Genomic DNA, 19,400 nt, shown 5'->3' with positions numbered 1-19,400 from the left:
CTGCCTTCCTTACAGGATTAACCCTGTAAAGTGGAAAAAAAACAAAAGTGGATTTCTTCCAACAATCGGTTCTCTGAACTACTTAGAAAGTTACCAACCGGTTCTCCTGAATAGGTGCGAACTGGCTAAATCCCACCACTGATCCTTAGCCACTTTTCTTTTGGAATACTTTCTATTGTTCTCTCTTGTCACATTATAAGGGAGCTGTAACTGGGAGAGTCCTAGTGGGACAACCACTTAAATGTGAGCCAGCAGTCTGCTTCAGCTGCCAAAAAATCCAATGCAATCCAAGGCTGCAATAACAGAGGGATAGAATCAAGGTCACGTGAAGTGGTTGTACTGCTTTATAATGCCTTGCTAAGATCCCACATAGAATACTGCGTCCAATTTCAGTTGCCACGATATAAAAAAGATACTGAGATTCTAGAAAGAATGCAGAGAAGAGCAACAAAGATATTTAGGACTAAAGGTAAAGGTTCCAAAAGAACTAAATAAGTTGTCTCTCCACAGTAGGGACAGAATCAAACAGGGTCCGTGGGACTCGGCAAGATATCTAAATGATCTGATCTCCCCAAAACAAAGAATAGCTTTCTTCAGAGCCAGATTTAACATTCTTCCTTCAGCACTCCTCCAGGGCAGCTATAAGAGAACACCTATTGCAGAACGGGTTTGTATATGTGGTAAAGGAGAAGTGGAAGATAATTCACATGTTCTATTACTCTGCGAGCTATACAGAGCTTGTAGGTTTGCACATATTCTCCCCTTATTTGAGAGATTGCCAGGGAGGGCAGACCATTTTTATCTAGGCTTTCTCCTCCAGGACACTAACCCGGTAACCACATATGCAGGGGCAAAGTTCTGTGCTGCTGCAATGTCCATAAGAAAAAAAATGGCTACAGAAGTATAGTACCATCTTGTACCAATTATCTGGACATACCTCTAACAATCTTTGGACCATTATGTTATTATCCACTTTTAATTTCAATACTTTTTCGTTATATTTTAATGTTAGTATTTTTTAATGTAGTGTAAAAACTAATGTGTATTGCTGGTCTTGGACCGTAATAAAGATTTTATTTACTTACTTACTCGCACATATGTGCTAGTTGTTCCTGACTCTAGGGGGAGGTGCTCATCTTCATTTCAAAGCCAAAGAGCCAGCGCAATAATCTCACTGCAGTTCAAACTACTCAAGCTATTCAAAAACAACGCTCCATGACATTTTAATAACTGTTTGTCCATCAATCCCAAAAGAAAAACATCTGGTCTCCGTTGTGTATTCATCTTTAAAATCCTGTGAATTGACATTTGAATTCAATAGTTTCAAACTTTTTTACATGTCCAATAAACGTTAAATACTTTGTTTTCCATGTAAGGAATGGCAGTAAAAAAAAAATTCTACTCATGACCAATGATGGGATTCAAATAATTTAAAAACCGGTTTTCTGCCCTAATGATTTCTTCCAACAACCATTTCAACAATAGCAATAGCAATAGCAGTAGACTTATATACCGCTTCATAGGCCTTTCAGGCCTCTCTAAGCGGTTTACAGAGAGTCAGCATATTGCCCCCAACAATCTGGGTCCTCATTTTACCCACCTCAGAAGGATGGAAGGCTGAGTCAACCCTGAGCCGGTGAGATTTGAACCGCTGACCTGCTGATCTAGCAGTAGCCTGCAGTGCTGCATTTAACCACTGCGCCACCTTGGCTCTTAACAAACTGCTCAGAAAGTTAACAACCGATTCTCCCAAAGTGGTGCGAAGTGGCTGAATCCCACCATTGCTCATAACCCATAGTAGAAAGACTTGTTTGAACAACCAAGATGTGCGGCCTCTTTTCAGGGTTTCCTTCTCTACTTTTGTTGGCCAAAGAGACACTGAGGAGGAGGCGTGTTTTGAGGATTGTAAGGAAAGGCCATTGCTAATGGGGAGGGTCTCACCAGAGACTAGTGATCAAAGTACCTCTGGGATCAAAGAAGAGTAAGTTTCTTCCATCAATCAAGAAACAGACAAAGATAAAGAAGCTTGACAATGCCCCCTTCCCCGGTTCGGGTTGTGAGCCGCCCTGAGTCCCCTTCGGGGGAAAAGGGCGGAATAGAAATTTAATAAACTGAACTGAACTGAACTTAGTGATGAGGCTGGTAGTGATATGAACCAGAGGCAGGGATTTGGTGAGCTCCTTTCGGTTCCTTAAGAGTTTTTGGTGACATTTTCCCTCAACTGAACATTGCTCGCTATGTCCATTTTGATTTGGGTATAAGAGAGTCTAGATACTTGCGAGACAGTCCTTCCTTCTTCCCTTCCTCCCTTCCTTCCTTCCTTCCTTCCACCCTCCCTCCCTTGCTTCCTTCCATCCATGTATCTATCCCTCCCTCCATCCCTCCATTCATCCATCCCTCCATCTTCCAGATATCATAGTTCTATAGTAGTATTGCATATCTCCCTTCCTCTCTGTCTGTCTTTGTCTCTGTCTGTCTGTCTGTCTGTCTGCCTGTCTCTGTCTCTCTCTCTCTGTCTCTCTGTGTCTCTCTGTCTCTCTCTCTCTGTGTCTGTCTCTGTCTCTCTCTGTCTCTGTCTGTCAGTCTGTCTCTCTCTCTCTCTCTCTGCGTGTGTCTCTCTGTCTCTCTCTGTGTGTGTGTCTCTCTCTCTCTGTCTCTGTCTGTCTGTCTGTCTCTGTCTCTCTCTGTCTCCGTCTCTCTCTGTCTCTCTCTGTGTGTCTCTCTGTCTCTGTGTGTGTGTGTGTCTCTGTCTCTCTCTGCCTCTCTCTCTCTCTGTGTATCTCTCTGTCTCTCTCTGTGTGTGTCTGTCTCTGTCTCTCTCTGTCTCTGTCTGTCAGTCTCTGTCTCTGTCTCTGTCTCTGTCTCTCTCTCTCTCTCTCTCTCTCTGTGTGTGTGTGTCTCTCTGTCTCTCTCTGGGTGTGTGTCTCTCTGTCTGTCTGTCTCTGTCTGTCTGTCTGTCTCTGTCTCTCTTTCTCTGTCTCTCTCTGTGTGTCTCTCTGTCTCTCTCTCTGTGTCTGTGTCTGTCTCTGTCTGTCTGTCTGTCTGTCTGTCTGTCTCTCTGACTCTCTCTCTCTCTCTTGTCTGTAATCTTTAACTGGGTGAAGCGATACATCGTAAGGCAAAATCTCTTCAACCAAGATACCTCAAATGGGCTAACGTACAGAGTGTCAGGGGCCATGACCCACCATGGGAATTAAATTTGGGGAAATTTGGACAGTTCTGGCTGCTTAAGTGCTGCCAGACTGCTTCTGCAACACTACTGCTGCTGATTCAGTGTTACTGCCATGCTGCTGTGGTGACATGATCGCCATTTTCAACCTTCTTCAAACCTTCTGGCCACTTGCCCAATCTTTCCCTCCCTCCCTCACCCAGCAGCACCCACTCATTTATCTGCCTGCTGGACAGGGCAGGGCAGGGCAAGAGAGGAGAGGAGAGGAAAGGAAAGGAAAGGAAAGGAAAGGAAAGGAAAGAAGGAAAGGAAGGAAGGGAAAGGTAAAGAGGAAGAGGGGAGGAAAGGAAAGAAAGGAAGAAGAGGGAGGGGAAGGAAGAAGATGGAAGGAAGGGAAGGGAAGGAAGAAGGGAAGGGAAGGAGGAAGGGAAGGAAAAGAAAGGAAGAAGGGAAGGGAAGGAAAGGAGGAAAAACAGGGAGGAGAGGAAAAAAGGAAGGAAGATTTCCACTGCCCACTGTCACCTTCCCACAAGGAAATTCAGTGGGGAAATTGGAACTCACTTCTGCTCCCTGCCAATGCTTATTCTGCTTCTCTAGTTAGGTAAAGGGGTATCTCTGACACCATGATTAAATGAGTGATATTTTATCTAGACTATTTCTATCTGGCTGAGATCACTGGGCATATGAGGGGAGCAGGAAGAATCAGACGAAATATTTGTTCATTTCTGGACAGGGACAGTCATGGCAGGATGTCAGCCTCTGCTTCGCTGCTGCTTCGGCTACCATTGAAACGGGGAAGGGGGGCATGGTATTTGGGAGGGGAATTATTATGTGCTGGAGGAGTGTTATTAGAAGCTGTCCTAACCATCTCTCTGTGCATGTGGAGGAAGGGAGTTTCCCGCCAAGGCCAACTGTCCAGCATTCCAGCCTGATGATGCTTTTTGAAGATATCTCCCACCTGACAGTTGGGTGAATTATTATTGGACTATGGAATGGGTTGCCAAGGGGAGGGGATTGAATTATACATGATATCCATTGCTTTCGTGCCAATTTACCCAGACTCAGCTTTGCATTGCTACTATTCGTTTGTAATTAGTAAAAGTACACTTAATTCTAAGAATGGAGTTGAGTGGTTTCTTTCCTGATTATTAAATGAAGCAGCACCTGACACAGGTGCTGGTATCTTTTGCTAGGACTCCCAGGACTATCAAAGGTTCCCTCCCAAGCTTTTCTCAGCCACGTCTTGCACAGTCCTCCTTCACCTACTAATTCTGAGAAGATTGGAGACCTTTCATCCCAATCCTTTTGCTTGCAATTAAAGTCAGAACAGCTGCTAGATGGGTGGCTTTATTTATAAATCAAATGAATAAACAACTGCAACCGGTTGCTGCTAGTTACTGAAATGGGTAAAGGTGGAGTGGGGAAAAAAGGAATCTGAAAGTGCCCTCATTCTAAGTGCACGTTTTAAACTGTGAAATATTGTGAACTTTGACATATTCTTGGATGACAATTTGTGGCGCTGCTTCCAACGGGAAAATAATCTGGTTCACGAAGACAATTGTTAGAGGGATTTCCCAGAAATTCTCCAGAAAGTCTATGAGTTCTTTCTTAGTTAGTTAGTTAGTTAGTTAGTTAGTTAGTTAGTTAGTTAGTTAGTTCATTCGTTTGTCAAACATGTACGAGTTAACAGGTATAAGGTTTATGGTTTAGGTTTATTAGATTTATATGCCGCCCTTCTCCCAAGGACTCAGGGCAGCGTACAACATTAAAAGAAACACATAATACAAAAGTTTTTAAAAAATTAAATAGAATATCCCAAACAAACCCAATTAGAATTGACAATAACATTTTTTTAAAAAATTCAGATTAAAATTAACAATGATCAATAATTTGTTTTGTTTTGTTCAGGCCAGGCTGGCTTGTTGGAAAAGCCAACTTTTTAGGGCGCGTCGGAAGGTCGGGGATTATGCGAAGCTCCGGGGGCAGCTCATTCCAGAGAGAAGGCGCTCCCACAGAGAAGGCTCTCCCCCTGGGAGTCGCTAGCCGACACTGTCTGGCCGACGGCACGCTGAGGAGGCCAACTCAGTGGGATCGCACTCGATGGTGGGAGGCTACCGGTGGCAGTGGGTGGTCTCACAGGTACCCTGGGCCTAAGCCATGGACTGCTTTGAAGGTCATAATTAGTACCTTGAATTGCACCCGGAAGACAACCAGCAACCAGTGCAGGCCGCTTAAAAGGGGTGTAACATGGAAGCACCTAGGTGCCCCCATGATATCCCGCGCAGTCGCATTCTGGACCAGTTGAAATCAGTATAAACATGGACATGAATGCAGGAAATGGGTATGAATAAATGGGGACAATAGGATAGGGATGATAGGCACGCTTATGCTTAAGCCCACTTTACGGACCTCTTAGGAAAGGGGTGAGGTCCACGCTAGATAGTATAAGGTTAAAGTTATGGGGGTTTGAGGATGTAACAACAAAGTTGGGTAGTGCATTCTACGCATACACTCTTGCTGAAGTTGTATTTTCTGCCATCGAGTTTGGAGCGGTTTACCTTTAGTTTGCATTATGATTATGTTAATATTATGTTAACTTTGGACTTTATTGAGGAACCTGGAGCTTTATTACATTGTGAAAGCATGCTTAACAGTCAGAGGTGGGTTCCTACTGGTTTGCACCAGTTCGGTAGAACCGGTTCGCACCAGTTCGGTAGAACCGGTTCGCACCAGTTCGGTAGAACCGGTTCGCACCAGTTCGGTAGAACCGGTTCGTCAAATCTACCGAACCGGTTAGAAGAGGTTCCACCAGTGGACCCGGAAAGCAGGCCACACCTACAGAAGAGGTTCCAAAAAATTTTGAAACCCACCACTGTTAACAATGAACAAAATGAAGAACTCCATGTGTATTGCTAGGCATGAGAAGAGATGTTCATACAGAAGCTTGATAAACCAGGATATTTAAGATGTCATCTTGTAAGGATACCTGGGAAAGAGGAGACTGTGCTAAGAGACACTGGCCTAAGGGATGGTCAGATACCAGACTGCATAGCCCACAGCTGTATAATGGACAGGGTGGGAATCTCAGAAGGGACCCTCCCTAGTTTCTCTGTCTGTAAAGAGAATTGGGGGGGGAGGATTATGCTTTCAAAGCTGCGAGATTCTGTTACTGTAGCTTTAGAAGTAGAATTAGCTCATCTTATTGTGTTTTCCAGAAAATCAGCGTCATTGAATCCTGAGGATATGAAGTTGGAGAACTCCTCATATAAGCATGGGCAAGTGCTTTGTTTTTTAATTGTTAGATGTTGCACTTTGCATCTGTCACATTCATTCTGTCACTGACTCCCAAACATCCCAACGAAGGCAATCCTTTGGATGCCTTAAGGGTGAAAATCTTAAGGAACTTTAAAGATTATGACTAGCACTCTGAATTGTATTTGGAAACTTAGCATGGGTTATCCCTACTGGTTTGCAAATGTCCGTGCATGCGAATAAAGACATACCTTCCTGAACCACCACTATTGATCCCTATGGGCACATTGCCGTATATGAAATATCCTGTTACAGCCATCTCCAAAATAAAAACTAAACAGACAAGTGAGAGATCTCCTCTGTAGCAGGGGTGTCAAACTCAAGGCCCACCGGCCAGATCCGGCCCACAGAGTGCTTAGATCTGGTCTACAAGGCCGTCCTGGAAACAATGAATGACCACTCCATGGTGCCTTTGCCAGGGAGAGCTCCATTTTCACTGGCAGAGGGCTGCAGGAGGCCGTCGTGGCCATAAACGGAGCCCAGGTAGGCTGCGTGCAACCTCCCCGAGCTTCGTTTTCACTGGCAGAGGGTTGCAGGAGGCCGTCGTGGCCAAAAACGGAGTCTTGACAAGTGATGTTGAGCTAGTCCCGCCAGCGCCAATCACACATACCTGGCCCCTTGAAGTCAAACGCAACCCTGAATGCGGCCCTCAATGAAATCGAGTTTGACACCCATGCTATGTAGTAGCCCAGTTACAACAGGAATCATTTCTTACTTAACTTAACACATTGAGTTATGGATAATCGCAACAAGATTTAACCACCTTGTTGCTTCACCATTGCGGTTGCCCATTTTCCCATTTTTATTGTGCAAATGGGTATTTCTCTGTGTGGGATTTGGTGATCACTCATGTCTTCCATGCCTCCCACTCAAAAAAAATTGCTCCCAAACACCCCACAAGAGACCCACCCTAGTCACTATAAAGCTGAGTGCATTTGATAGTTGAGTGCAGGAAGGCAGTCGACTCGCTCTCCACGCACAATGGCTCCGGGTCTTTTTGTCTACTTCTGTCTCATCTCTTCAGTCTTACTGACAGGTGGTGAGTATTGCTATTCAACACTGAGATGCTAGAGAGGTGGCGGAGGGAGGCTTCGTATATCTCTACACAGGCAGATCACTGCTAAAATACCTCCAAAAATCTTTGGCTATTTCTTTCTCTCTCTTTTGAAGATGGTAGTCCTGACAGGCTGGTTTTATACTAATTGTTGTTGGTCCTGGGTTACAACATGAATAGAACATCACTAGAACGTTATACAAATCTTTTGCTGCTTTTAATGTGCCTAAATATTTATGCCACTCAATAGGTGTGCATGATTAAACATAGTTTCATACGTGGCAGACATCCAATTATACCATCAATGATGGAGGGTTTGGGGTACAGAAATGTGGAGATGGTTGCTGTTTTGTGAGCTGTGTCACAGAGGGTCTTCTCAGTAAATAAATGAGGAGGTGAATTAACAACCAGGTATCTGAGGGATAGGCTAAGATTTGGTTTCTTTCTGATTCTAAATGACCAATTGTGGTTGTTTTGGTTGACTCTGTATTGGGAATTCAACAATATTAACAGGTATCCAGTCAGCTTGTTTTGAAGACTGATCTCAATCAATAATAAAAAGGGAATCTTATCTAAAGAGCTGAATATCTCCTTATGAAGGGTCACTTTTCCTATTCAAAAGATCAACTAATTTGAGATGTCCACAATTTTAGTCTCTTCCTTTCCCCTGCAACCTTCAAACTATGGGTAGACATGACTTAAGAGACACACCTGGAAAAAAAATATGATGCTAATCTTTAACATCTTAAAAGGGTTTTTTAATTAATTAGTGCATAATTTGGTTGGCTCTCTGTTGAACTGTAATCATTTTGCTTCTATCCTCTACAGTAACATCTCTAGAATGCTATACGTGTTTTACCACCAATGGACAATGTAGAAATGAGGACATGACATTGGTGGTGTGTGAACCAGATCAAACCCATTGCTCTTCCTTGACTCTCCGTACCACTTTCAGTGAGTGAAACATCTTTCAATTTAGCTGTCAGACAACATTATCATCTCAAGGGAAAATTCAGTTTTCTTGAAGGTGGATGATGCCGTTGGCTTCAACTAATCTCCCATGTACTCTGCCAATTTCAGTGGAGTGTGTTTGTTAGGAATATTTTGTAGAGTAATGTTGTTTTCTCTTGTTCTATCATGTACATGGAAAATACTGGGGGGTGGGGGCAAGTGGGAGAAGAAAGGGACCAAAAGTTCCTTCTAACTGTAGAGAAAAGTTTTCCAGAAGTTCACCAATCGAAGTAAATTGTTTCTTCATATCTGTGATAAATGGAGGAAATCAAGTTGAAGAACGTACAAGGTAATTCTGAGCATGAGCTGTGGTGGCGCAGTGGTTAGAGTGCAGTACTGCAGGCTACTTCTGCTGATTTCAGGCTGCCTACAATTTGGCTGTTCAAATCTCACCAGCCTTCTGAGGGGGCTAAAATGAGGACCCAAATTGTTGGAGGAAATATGCTGACTTTGTAAACCATTTAAAGAGAGCTGGGAAGCACTGTAAAGCAGTATGCAAGTCTAAGTGCTATTGCTATTATTCTGCCAATCCCTTTGCATATTAAGGAAAAATCATATAATCTTCCCCCCAGCTAACAACCATTTATTAATGGTTGGGATCTCAAATGATATAGTTAAATAAACAAACTGCTTTGTTAAAAAAAATAATTCTTTTTTCTTACACTCCCAACATTTTATCTCTTCACAGGCACTCCTCCAGTCAGTTACACTTCTAAGACTTGTGTAAAGCCTGAGGAAGCTAATGATGGTTATTTCACTATAACTTCTGTAGAGGGAAAAACCATTGAAGTCATTCATCACAGTTGCCAGTCAGATGGTTGCAATATCTTTCCTTCTACTCGTAAGTAATTCAAGTCAATGTCTCCCTGCAAAAGGGCAGAGAAAGTTGAACTTTACAGTATTGTCGGCAGGGAATCAGAAAGTAAGGGGGAGCAGATTTCACCCTGCCTGAGTGGTATGCAAGAGGACCTCTGCACATACACACACTTGTCTCCAGAAGTTGTAAATACTCCAACACTGGAAGTTTTAAAGAAGAGGTCAGATAATCATTTGTCTGAAATGGAATAGGGTTTTCCTGCCTACGCAGGGAGTTGAAATAGAAGACCTTTGAGGCCCCTTCCAACTCTGTTATTCTATTCTATTCTACACACACACACACAGACACACAAACACACACACACACCATGGGGAGATAAAATTTGAATGGTGCAACAAACCTCAGGGAGGGAAGGGGTGAGGAAAGTTCATTAGTTGAGCAAACCATTGCTGAATCAAATATAAGTCATAAAAATAGGAGCTTTCTATAATTGGAGAACACGGCGGCCCAGCAACCCAGGACTCATTTTAAACCTAGGGCTTAAAATCGGTCCAGAGTTAAAACAGCCCTTTTGAAGGGGAACTTCAGAGCATGCATCCACGTACATTTATAAGGGATAGGCAGATGGGATGAGGTGTCATCTCTTCCTTGACTGAAGAAGTAGGTGGGGTGACATGCTTGGTTGCTGGGATAAGCAGAAAGTCCAGCTCTGCCTTTAGATGCTTGGAGTACAAATCCTCTCCTGACTGGGAATTCTGGAAGCCAGGATGCAAAAGATCTTAAGATTTAATATGGGATGGTCTCCATGAAAACGTTTGACAATTTGGGGTTGGTCTCTGCAGTGCCACGTCGTGAGGAACTTAAACCCAATGGATATACATGCAGTGGATCGTACACAAAACTTGGTGATTCTCCCCAACCAGACCAGCCAGTTCTCTGTCTTGGCAACGAGAATCAGTGTGTAGATGTGGATTTTGGCATGGAGACATGTGAGTAGAAGATCTTTCTTCCTTTATCTTCCATGCTATTTTTTTAATTAGAGACACCCGTGGAAAAGAGAAAAATGCAATTGAAGTCCTTAGAACCATATTCTGGCCTCCATCTTGACTATTTTGGCCAACCCAACTGACACTCCTGAATGGATAGTGGGCCGTGGGCCACTACTGGACCATGAGCCATTTAGAATCGGGCCACGGAAGCAGCAGTTAGGTCCACACACATCTCCATTTGCACAAGTACCTGGTGAATACCCACATACTTCATTTATGCAAGCACAAATGGAGCAGTAGGCACTCCCTTGTCAACCACGCACAGGGAACCATCGCCTTTCCTCCCCCACCGGTCCACGAAGGTTGGGGAACCTACATCATCCCAGACAAAACCTTCCCTTGTTCTCACTAACAAAAAGAGGGGAGGAGAAAGTGCTTTCCCTCTTGCAAGATTCTGTTACTATATCTTTTGAGTTTTGAGTTGATTTTAAGTTCTTTGTCTGGTTTCCTTGAAGGGCTGACAAGAGGACAGTGGCTATTTGTGTAGCTACTTTGAGGGAGGTGGATAGCTCCCCTGTGGCTCCTTTGGAGGTTAAGAAGAAAAATATCATTGTTTTTGTTTTCATAATCCAACCTCACGTGTCCTTATTCTTTCTTTTTCCTCCACAGTGGGATCTATTAATGCGAACGCAAGGATCAAAGCATGTGCAACAAGCAGTGTATGTTCGTACCCGATAGGAAAGACACAAATGGGCAACGGCATTGTAGAGTTCATGCTCCCCAGGAAGACTTGTACCAGCGCCACACAAACATTTGATATGATGTTTTTTAATATGTAGACGAAAGCCTTACTTCCCTTAGCGTTTGAAATTTGTAAACGTGGGAAGGAGTTTGGAGCTTTAGTGCTAAGAATTACAATGCTTTGGGGCTAAACATTCTTGGGAAATTGGTAGTAATTTAGGATATGGAGGTGCAGGCTAGCTCAGGGGTATGTGGTCTTTCTTTAACAATCCATTTTCTCTAAATCGGAATGCAAATAAATTTTGGTGACAAAAGTATTTGCGTCTGTGTATTCTCCTAAGGGAAATTTGAACACACACGAGAAGACAGCTTCAATAAACTACGCATTTCCTCCTCTATTGTCATCCATTCTGGAGTCAGTTTAACTTGAACTCTTAGACCCTTTTCCTCTGGCATACTTCCATTCCTTGTTGTTGTTGTTACATCCATTTTGTTACACTCCTTGCAAAGTTCATGCCAGTGTGGCTTCGGCCCAGTCTACCCAATGCGAACAAGAAACTTTCCGGCAGTTTGGGGAGCGGTGTCAAGTTGGCCATGTCCACCCAGTTGCCACACCCACCCAGTCAGCCACGCCTCCTGGCCCCCCCGAGATCAACCGCCGTCCTGATGCGGCCCTCAATGAAATTGAGTTTCACACCCCTGTTACAGATAGACAGGGATATCAATAAATAAAGTCATAAGTGATAGAAACTAAGGGCCAAAAATTAAAATCTGTCTACAAAAATAAAAATATAATAATGGAAATGTTCAGAGACTTATCATTAATATAACAAAGTACTGACATATATATATATATATATATATATATATATATATATATATATATATATATATATATATATATATATATATATATATATATATATATATATACATACATACATACATACATACATACATACATACATACATACATATATATATATAGTATTTGTGCTGATAAATAAATAAAGGGAGACCAGTATAGATCTATTTCAAGCTATTTAGCTCTCATCAGCTAGCCATACCCTTACTGGGATTCGAACCTGGGCTGTATTACATATTAGGCAGATGTATTAACCTCTAAGCCACAGGCTCTGATCCTTTATCAGCTGAGCCAGGGAGAAAGGTATATATTTAAAGTCACAACCCCTGGTATGCCCCAATTATGGGAGGAAGCTAACTGCTTCCATTCTCTGTCCATCGGCTCATCACAAGAGACCATCCAGACAGAAAGCCCAATATTTTACTGTTGCCTTTGTTACATTTGTGTAGTATAAATACTAAACAAAGGCAACAGTAAAATATTGGGGCATACCAGGGGTTGTGACATATATATATAATATATATATATATAATATATATGTTATATATATAATATATATATATATATTATGCACAACTGTAGGATCAGAAAAATATCCAAAACGATCCCAATGAATGAATGTAGGAATTAAGGTGAAACACAGTCTAGAGAGGAAAAGGTTCCAATTAGATATAAAGAATTACAGTAGGGTATAAAAATCAGCTTTAGAAGCCAAACTACACTTTGAAAAAGCAGAGGAAGATGTAGAGATGTAGTAAACAAGAAATCACAGCCCCATTTGACTACTGAGCAAAGTTTATTTTGTGTATATTTTCTAAGAACACCACTATCTTTCCTAATGGAATTTGGCTTCTGCCCTGCCTGAGTTTGCTATCTCTGCTAGCCAATCATTTCTGACCCTACATTCCACCTCCAGCAGCTGATTCTTCACAAACATTTCCCAGTTGCAAAGCTGAGCAGTAGGTGGCTTCAGGAAAGGCAGCGGAGTTGACTTCTACCAACATGAGGGCAGCTGGAATTCTTGTCCTCTGTCTCTTCTCCTCCATCCTGTCAACAGGTAAGGAATTTAATTTCCTTGAAACTGAAATATAGAAACTTCAGGAGACTTCAGGAAAGGGGTGGAAATGGCATCCTATTTAGGCAGGTTGAGGAAGCCTCTGGTCAATTGTTCTACTACAAATCAATTTGTTCTGCACCCATCTGAAGTTAGAACAGCACTGAAAAAGTGACTTACAAATGGTCCTAACACTTTCAACAATGGCAGTATTCCCACAGCCATGTATCAAATTTTGGGCATGAAGAAGCTGGCATGTGTTTATATCCGTTGCATGTCTTGGGACATATGATCTCCATCTGCAACTTTCCCGACCAGCAGCGTCAATAGGGGAAGGCAGATTTGCTGAACAGCCATGTGATTCACTTAATGACTGCAGTTATTAACTACCACGAAAAGCTTGTAAAACTGGGCACAACCCACTTAACAATCTTACTTAGTGGCACAAGCTCCAATCCCAATTCTGGTCTTATATCAAGGATTACCTGTAGTGTATGCGGGATCAATGACCATGTCTTCAGAATATCAAGAGAGCTAATTTGGTTTAATGGCTGAAGATTGTGGATAAGGAATAGGGCACTATGAGTCTATTCCAGAGGTGGTATTCAGCTGGTTTGGACCAGTTCACGTGAACCAGTAATGGAAATTGCTGGTGGGCCTGCCCACCTGTCTTAGCTCTATGTCATCCTATTTAGGCATGTTTTTGAGGCCGGGCACATGGGCGGAAGGCACATGAGCGAGCAAAGCACATGCGTGGAAGGCAGGGCACATACCACACGATGTATGTGGCACACATTCAGCAAACCAGCGGTAACAAAATGTGAATCCCACCGTTAGACTAGTCATTCATGAGGAATAAAAAGTAGGAAAATGACAGTCTACCATTGGGTCAAAAACTGGGGAGGTGATTCCCTCTCAGCCTTAAGAAGATGTTATTGGCACACCATATCTAAAATGTGCCCAAATCCTTCATCACCAAGAATCAACTGATATCAACAATTATTCAGAACTCGCAGACATTCAGAATTCAGGTTCTTACAGAAAAATGGCCTCAGACAGCATCCAAATGGCTTCTTCACAAAACTGGTCTACAGCATAAGTACCAAAAGATGGGATGATCCAGTGTCATATTAAAATGTTAGCAGTACAAGAAAGTGAATCTCTCTCTCAATCTCAACTTCCCTTCCATTTCCACAAGCTGATCTCCTCTCCCATCCTTCCAAAGATCCCCGGCAGAAAAACAACAAGAGAGGAGAACATGCTTAGTCAACCAGATTATAACAGGAGTCTTGAATATAAGTGCTAGGAGGAGAGAAAAACATAGAAGGGTGACACTGATCGCTGGCATGACTATGTCTTTTATTTATAGTGACGTCTCTAAAATGTCAACAATGTGTTGCCCTTGGAACTGAATGTGAAGAAGAGAATGTGAAGGTGGTGGAGTGCAAAGAAGATGAAGAATTCTGTTCTACTGCAGTTGTTGATTCTACTATGAGTACCGGTGAGTGAAAGTTGAGTTTGTTCTCAACCATCTCCATCACTTGGTTTCTGGACCATCAAGGAATAACCTGAACATGTTTCTCATCATTTATATAATACATATATATATTTATTAGAACACAGAAGATCAGAGTTAGGAGGGACCTTGGAGGTCTTCTAGTTGAACTCCCTGCTGAGGCAGGAGACACTAGATTAGACCATTTCAGACAAATGACTCTCCAGTCTCTTCTTACAATCTCCAGTATTGGACCATTCACAACTTCTCGAGAGAAGCCGTTCCACTGATTGATTGGTCTCATTGTCAGTATATTTCTCCTTAGTTCTTGGTTGCTTATATCCTTGCTTCTGATCCTGCCTTCAGGTGCTTTGGAGGATAAGTTGACCTCCAATTCCAGTGGCAGCCCCTCAAATATTGGAACACTATCATGCCACTGCTAGTCCTTCTTTTTACTAGACCTACCCAATTCCTGCAACCGTCCTTCATAAGCTTTAACCTCCAGTCCCCTAATCATTTTTGTTGCTCTTCTCCACACTCCGTCCGGAGTCTCAACATCTTTGCCGACATATGTCTCCCGTTTCACTCTCAAACAACAGTAAAATGCTAAAATTTAGCATCTAGGTTGTACTAAGATGTGATTAGGTTTGGGACATTCCTTCAATGACTTCTCTTGAGGGTTCAGTGAGAGACAGTAGGAGAAGTCCAGTGTTATTTACCAGTTGCAATTTTTAAACGTTGGTGAATTGATATGTACAAGGGGACAAGAGAGGACAAGTCACGAAACACACATCCTGATGTAGCAATCCACACTTTGCCCCCTTGATGTGCATCACAAATTGCAAGCTGAACAGAAGGAGCTTATATTACTTTGTCACAATGGGACATTCATCATTTTGCAAAAAGCTCCAGATTCTGCAGTTGCCTGTGCTTATATGTTTCTTGGAAATAAATAAATCTTCAAAGGTGTCAACATTTACATGAAAGCCAGTGAGATTCAGCAATTCAGGTTATGATTAGGAACCCCATTTGTAGAAGTTTAACTGGCCAATTATTTTCTGCAGGTCCAAGAACTGGCATATTAGGATATGTGCTGGGTTGGAAGCAGGAAAACTCAGCCATTGAAGTTCACGCAATGGTTTGAGTCAGTATACATTTCATAAATGAAATAAACATATGTATTTAGCTATTTCTTCCAAAATACAACAGTCAAATGAACGTGATTGATATGCATTTCTTCATTTTCTGCTGACTTCCATATTTCTTTTTCTAATTCCCTCCTGCAGCCAAAACGCTAGTGAGTCTTATCATCAAGGAATGTTCAAAACGTGAGCGCTGTTATGAGGACATCTTCAGCAGCACAACAGTGGATGATAGATTTGAAATTGCTAAATCTAAGTGTTGTCAGACTGATGTCTGTAATGCAGAACCGCTTCTGTGTAAGTATCTACACTTTCATACATCCTTTTTCAAACTCTAGTGTTTTTTTAAAAAAACCTCTTGCTTGTTGCAAAGAATCTTGGGTTCCTTGATTCCATCCGAGCTGGAATTGAACTCAAGTATGTGAAAAGAATGTCAAGATATTGGATAGACATTAAAAGGGTTACTGGTGATCATGAAATGAGCCTAGGTGGCGCAGTGGTTAGGGTGCAGTACTGCAGGCCACTTCAGCTGACTGCTAGCTGCAGTTCGGCGGTTCAAATCTCACCGGCTCAAGGTTGACTCAGCCTTCCATCCTTCCGAGGTGGGTAAAATGAGGACCCGGATTGTTGTTGGGGGCAATATGCTGACTCTGTAAACCGCTTAGAGAGGGCTGAAAGCCCTATGAAGCGGTATATAAGTCGAACTGCTATTGCTATTGCTATTGCTATTGCTAACTGGAAAATTTGCTTCCTCCAGTGGAAAAATATGAAGACTTTCAACCAAATGGGTTACAGTGCCCAGGCTGCTTTGCAGTAGATGAGGATTCTTGTGAAGCCAATCAATCTGTAGCCTGCGTTGGGAAAGAGGATCAGTGTCTTACCATAACCTGTGCCACAGAATCAGAGTTTTGTGAGTAGACATTTCCTTCCTTCCTTCCTTTCTTCCTTCCTTCCTTTTTTTTTAAATAAAGGAAGGTGATCTATTTGGAGAAACTTTATCGAACAGTTAATATATGGTAACCAGATCTGTATCAGGTTTTTCAAAGATCTTCATGATTCCATAAAGGCCACAAGAACATCAAGGTCAAACAGTATGGATAGCAAAGAAATTCATTGCTTTATAATATCTATGCTATAGAGTCTCAAATGTACCTTTTCTTCCTTTCTCTTATCCCCAGTTGGAAATTTCACTCAAAAGTCCACTTTCCAAGGATGTGCAGCACAGACCACATGTTCCATCCCTTTAGGAGTGTCTGTGGCAGCCAGTGGGCTGATTCAGTTCAACGTCACCACAGTGGAATGCAGAAATGCATCTTCTTCTGAACCTAATCATCAGTGAGCATTGGGAAGAGCCAAACCTTCTTTGCAATATTGGGAAATTTGTAAAAAAAAATGAGAATGTTCTATACCATGTATGGGTTCTGGGAAGACGGGGAGGGGGAGGAGGAGGGGGGAGGGGAGGGGGGAGGGAGGGATATACATTAGGCTAGACACGATGTGTTAGATCTCAATGCAATGTGACTTCACATGTATACTGTTTTTCTCTAATTTTTCTTTAAAAATAGGATAAGCCAAATACATTAACATTTCGTGGAAATACACCGAGGGGAGGAGGAGTAGGAAAGAAGAAAGATGGGTAGAGAGAGGTGGGAGAGAGGGTGGGGGGAGGCGAAAAGGAAGGGGGGAGCGGACCTGGAGAGAGGAGTGGTAGAGGGTGAGGGGAAGTAGGGTAGAGGGGGATGATGGAGGGAAGATAGAAAGTTGGAGGGTGGTGGAAGGAAGAGGTGTATGGAGAATGGAAGAGGTATATTGGGCTTTTATTTTATGGGGCATTGTCGACAAGAGGAATTGATGCAATTACTGTTTAATACTGTATGGTGTATACATGTGAGTGTATGAAAATGAAAATAAAATATACTAAAGGGAAAAAAATGAGAATGTTGCTGAGTTAATAGTTCAATAAGTAGACATTGGAAAAACAGATGTTTTTGATTCTTACCTGAGTCAGTAGAAGGGAAACAGGAGATTTGGGGCGAAAATACTGAACTATCATGCTTTGAGACCACAGCTCAATAAAATATGTTTTCTTCAACCTTCAAAGTCCACAGAATCATCATAAAAATGAATTGCTATGACAAAAGAATCTACATTCAGTATCTTTTAGCATTTATATAAACAAAGATGTTCTGAATACAAAAAAAACTCTTTCTAGTCCCTCCTGTCTTCTATACCTAAGAAATTGTAATTATCTTTTTATGCATTTTCGCTTGGAATCTTTCTCACTGAGTTCTAAATGTCCTTCTGCCTGAAGTTTATAGATTACTAATTCACTCATCTTATGACCTTTCACAGTATCTCCATAATCATGTGATCACAATTTTAGAAGTTTGGCAACTGCTGTGTATTTACAATGGTTGCCGCATCTTGGCTCATGTCGACATAAACGGAGTCCTTCCTGGCCAGCCGCCACAGGCAATCGATAGCGCAAAGTGGATTCGCCGAGTGACCGTGTGATCACTTAAGAACCACAGTGGGTGGGGTACAGAGGTGGGTTCCTACCAGTTCGCACCTATTCGGTAGAACCAGTTCGTCAAATCTACCAAACCGGTTAGAAGAGGTTCCACCAGTGGACTCGGAAAGCAGGCCACACCTACAGAAGAGGTTCCAAAAAATTTTGAAATCCACCACTGGTCCTTGGATATGATTATTCTACACTATCATGCTCATATTTATAAAACTCAGTGCCTCTGTGAAAGGTAAGGATGACTACTGTGTTTGTGGTGCAATCAGAACATTGCGTGTGTTGAAGTTGTTTTAACGCAAACCAAAGATGCCTTTTAAAAAACAAGTTTACATCATATTCTTATGCATGCCAGTGCTGTGTGTGAGGGAATTTAAGGTGGTTCTGACAAGTGTCGTCGGCATCTTCATATCCGGTCACATGGGTGGCAAGCCACTCCCACAAAAGAGGCCACACCCACAGAGTAGGTTCGAACAAGTTTTGAAACCCACCACTGGTGGGGTAGATGGGATGGAATGTCATCTCTTCCTTGACTGAAGAAGTTGGTGGGGTGACCTGCTTGGTTGCTGGGATAAGCAGAAAGTCCAGCTCTGCCTTTAGATGCTTGGAGTACAAATCCTCTCCTGGCTGGGAATTCTGGAAGCCAGGATGCAAAAGATCTTGAGATTTAATATGGGATGGTCTCCGTGGAAACGTTTGATAATTTGGGGTTGGTTTCTGCAGTGGCTTATCGTGAGGAACTTCAACCCAATGGATTGATATTAGGCATAAAATCTTATTACCTTCACTACTGGCTTGGGATTGGGAGTGTGCGCTCACATGCAGTGCTTATGCACATGCTCAGAGCATCCATGATGACGTCTGAGCAGGTGGGAGGAGCCTCTCACCACTGCCACTGGTTCAAGCCAGGGTGAACTGGCAGAATACTCTGAATACTCTGTTATGCTCTGGACCATACACAAGACATGGAGATTCTCCCCAACCACCTCAGCCAATTCTCTGTCTTGGCAAAGGGAGTTGATGTGGAAATGTGGATTTTGGCATGTATACATGTGATTAGATCTTTCTTCCTTTGTTTTTCTTGCTATTTTTTTAATTAGAGAAACACGTGGGAAAGAGAAAAATACAATTTACCTCCTGGGGTTAGAATCATGTTCTGGCCTCCATCCTGACTATTTTGGCCCACCCAACTGACCAGTGGTGGGTTTCAAAAAAAATTCGAACCTACTC

The 19,400-nt window shown here is 42.4% G+C and overlaps 1 protein-coding gene and 1 long non-coding RNA gene across 2 annotated transcripts; both read left to right on the top strand.

Moving 5' to 3' along the window:
- The first annotated feature begins 8,699 nt into the window (after positions 1–8,699).
- LOC148042943 (uncharacterized) lies at positions 8,700–10,323 on the top strand. The gene is made up of 3 exons (XR_015698276.1): positions 8,700–8,835; positions 9,235–9,387; positions 10,206–10,323. It is a non-coding gene; the product is annotated as an uncharacterized LOC148042943 (long non-coding RNA).
- Positions 10,324–12,888: 2,565 nt separating this feature from the next.
- On the top strand, positions 12,889–17,738 carry LOC106557183 (phospholipase A2 inhibitor NAI). Its single transcript, XM_087727160.1, has 5 exons — positions 12,889–13,015; positions 14,382–14,513; positions 15,794–15,946; positions 16,407–16,559; positions 16,828–17,738. The coding sequence occupies exons 1-5, from the start codon at positions 12,961–12,963 to the stop codon at positions 16,986–16,988; spliced, it is 654 nt and encodes a 217-aa protein (XP_087583286.1). The 5' UTR covers positions 12,889–12,960; the 3' UTR covers positions 16,989–17,738.
- The last annotated feature ends 1,662 nt before the right edge of the window (positions 17,739–19,400 follow it).

The sequence above is a fragment of the Thamnophis sirtalis genome, unplaced genomic scaffold (genome assembly GCF_051295495.1).
Source record: "Thamnophis sirtalis isolate CommonGarterSnake01/CBP01778 unplaced genomic scaffold, rThaSir2_p1.2 scaffold_13, whole genome shotgun sequence".
NCBI lineage: Eukaryota > Metazoa > Chordata > Lepidosauria > Squamata > Natricidae > Thamnophis > Thamnophis sirtalis.
The sequence above is the reverse complement of the archived record's forward strand: the minus strand, read 5'-3'. Positions and strand labels throughout refer to the sequence as shown.

Bases quoted from the DNA above. Each gene is read 5' to 3' on its own strand.
- LOC106557183 (XM_087727160.1), top strand. From the start codon at position 12,961: ATGAGGGCAGCTGGAATTCTTGTCCTCTGTCTCTTCTCCTCCATCCTG. The intron at 14,514-15,793 runs GTGAGTGAAAGT...TCCCTCCTGCAG, and splicing joins TGATTCTACTATGAGTACCG to CCAAAACGCTAGTGAGTCTT. The intron at 16,560-16,827 runs GTGAGTAGACAT...TCTTATCCCCAG, and splicing joins TGCCACAGAATCAGAGTTTT to TTGGAAATTTCACTCAAAAG.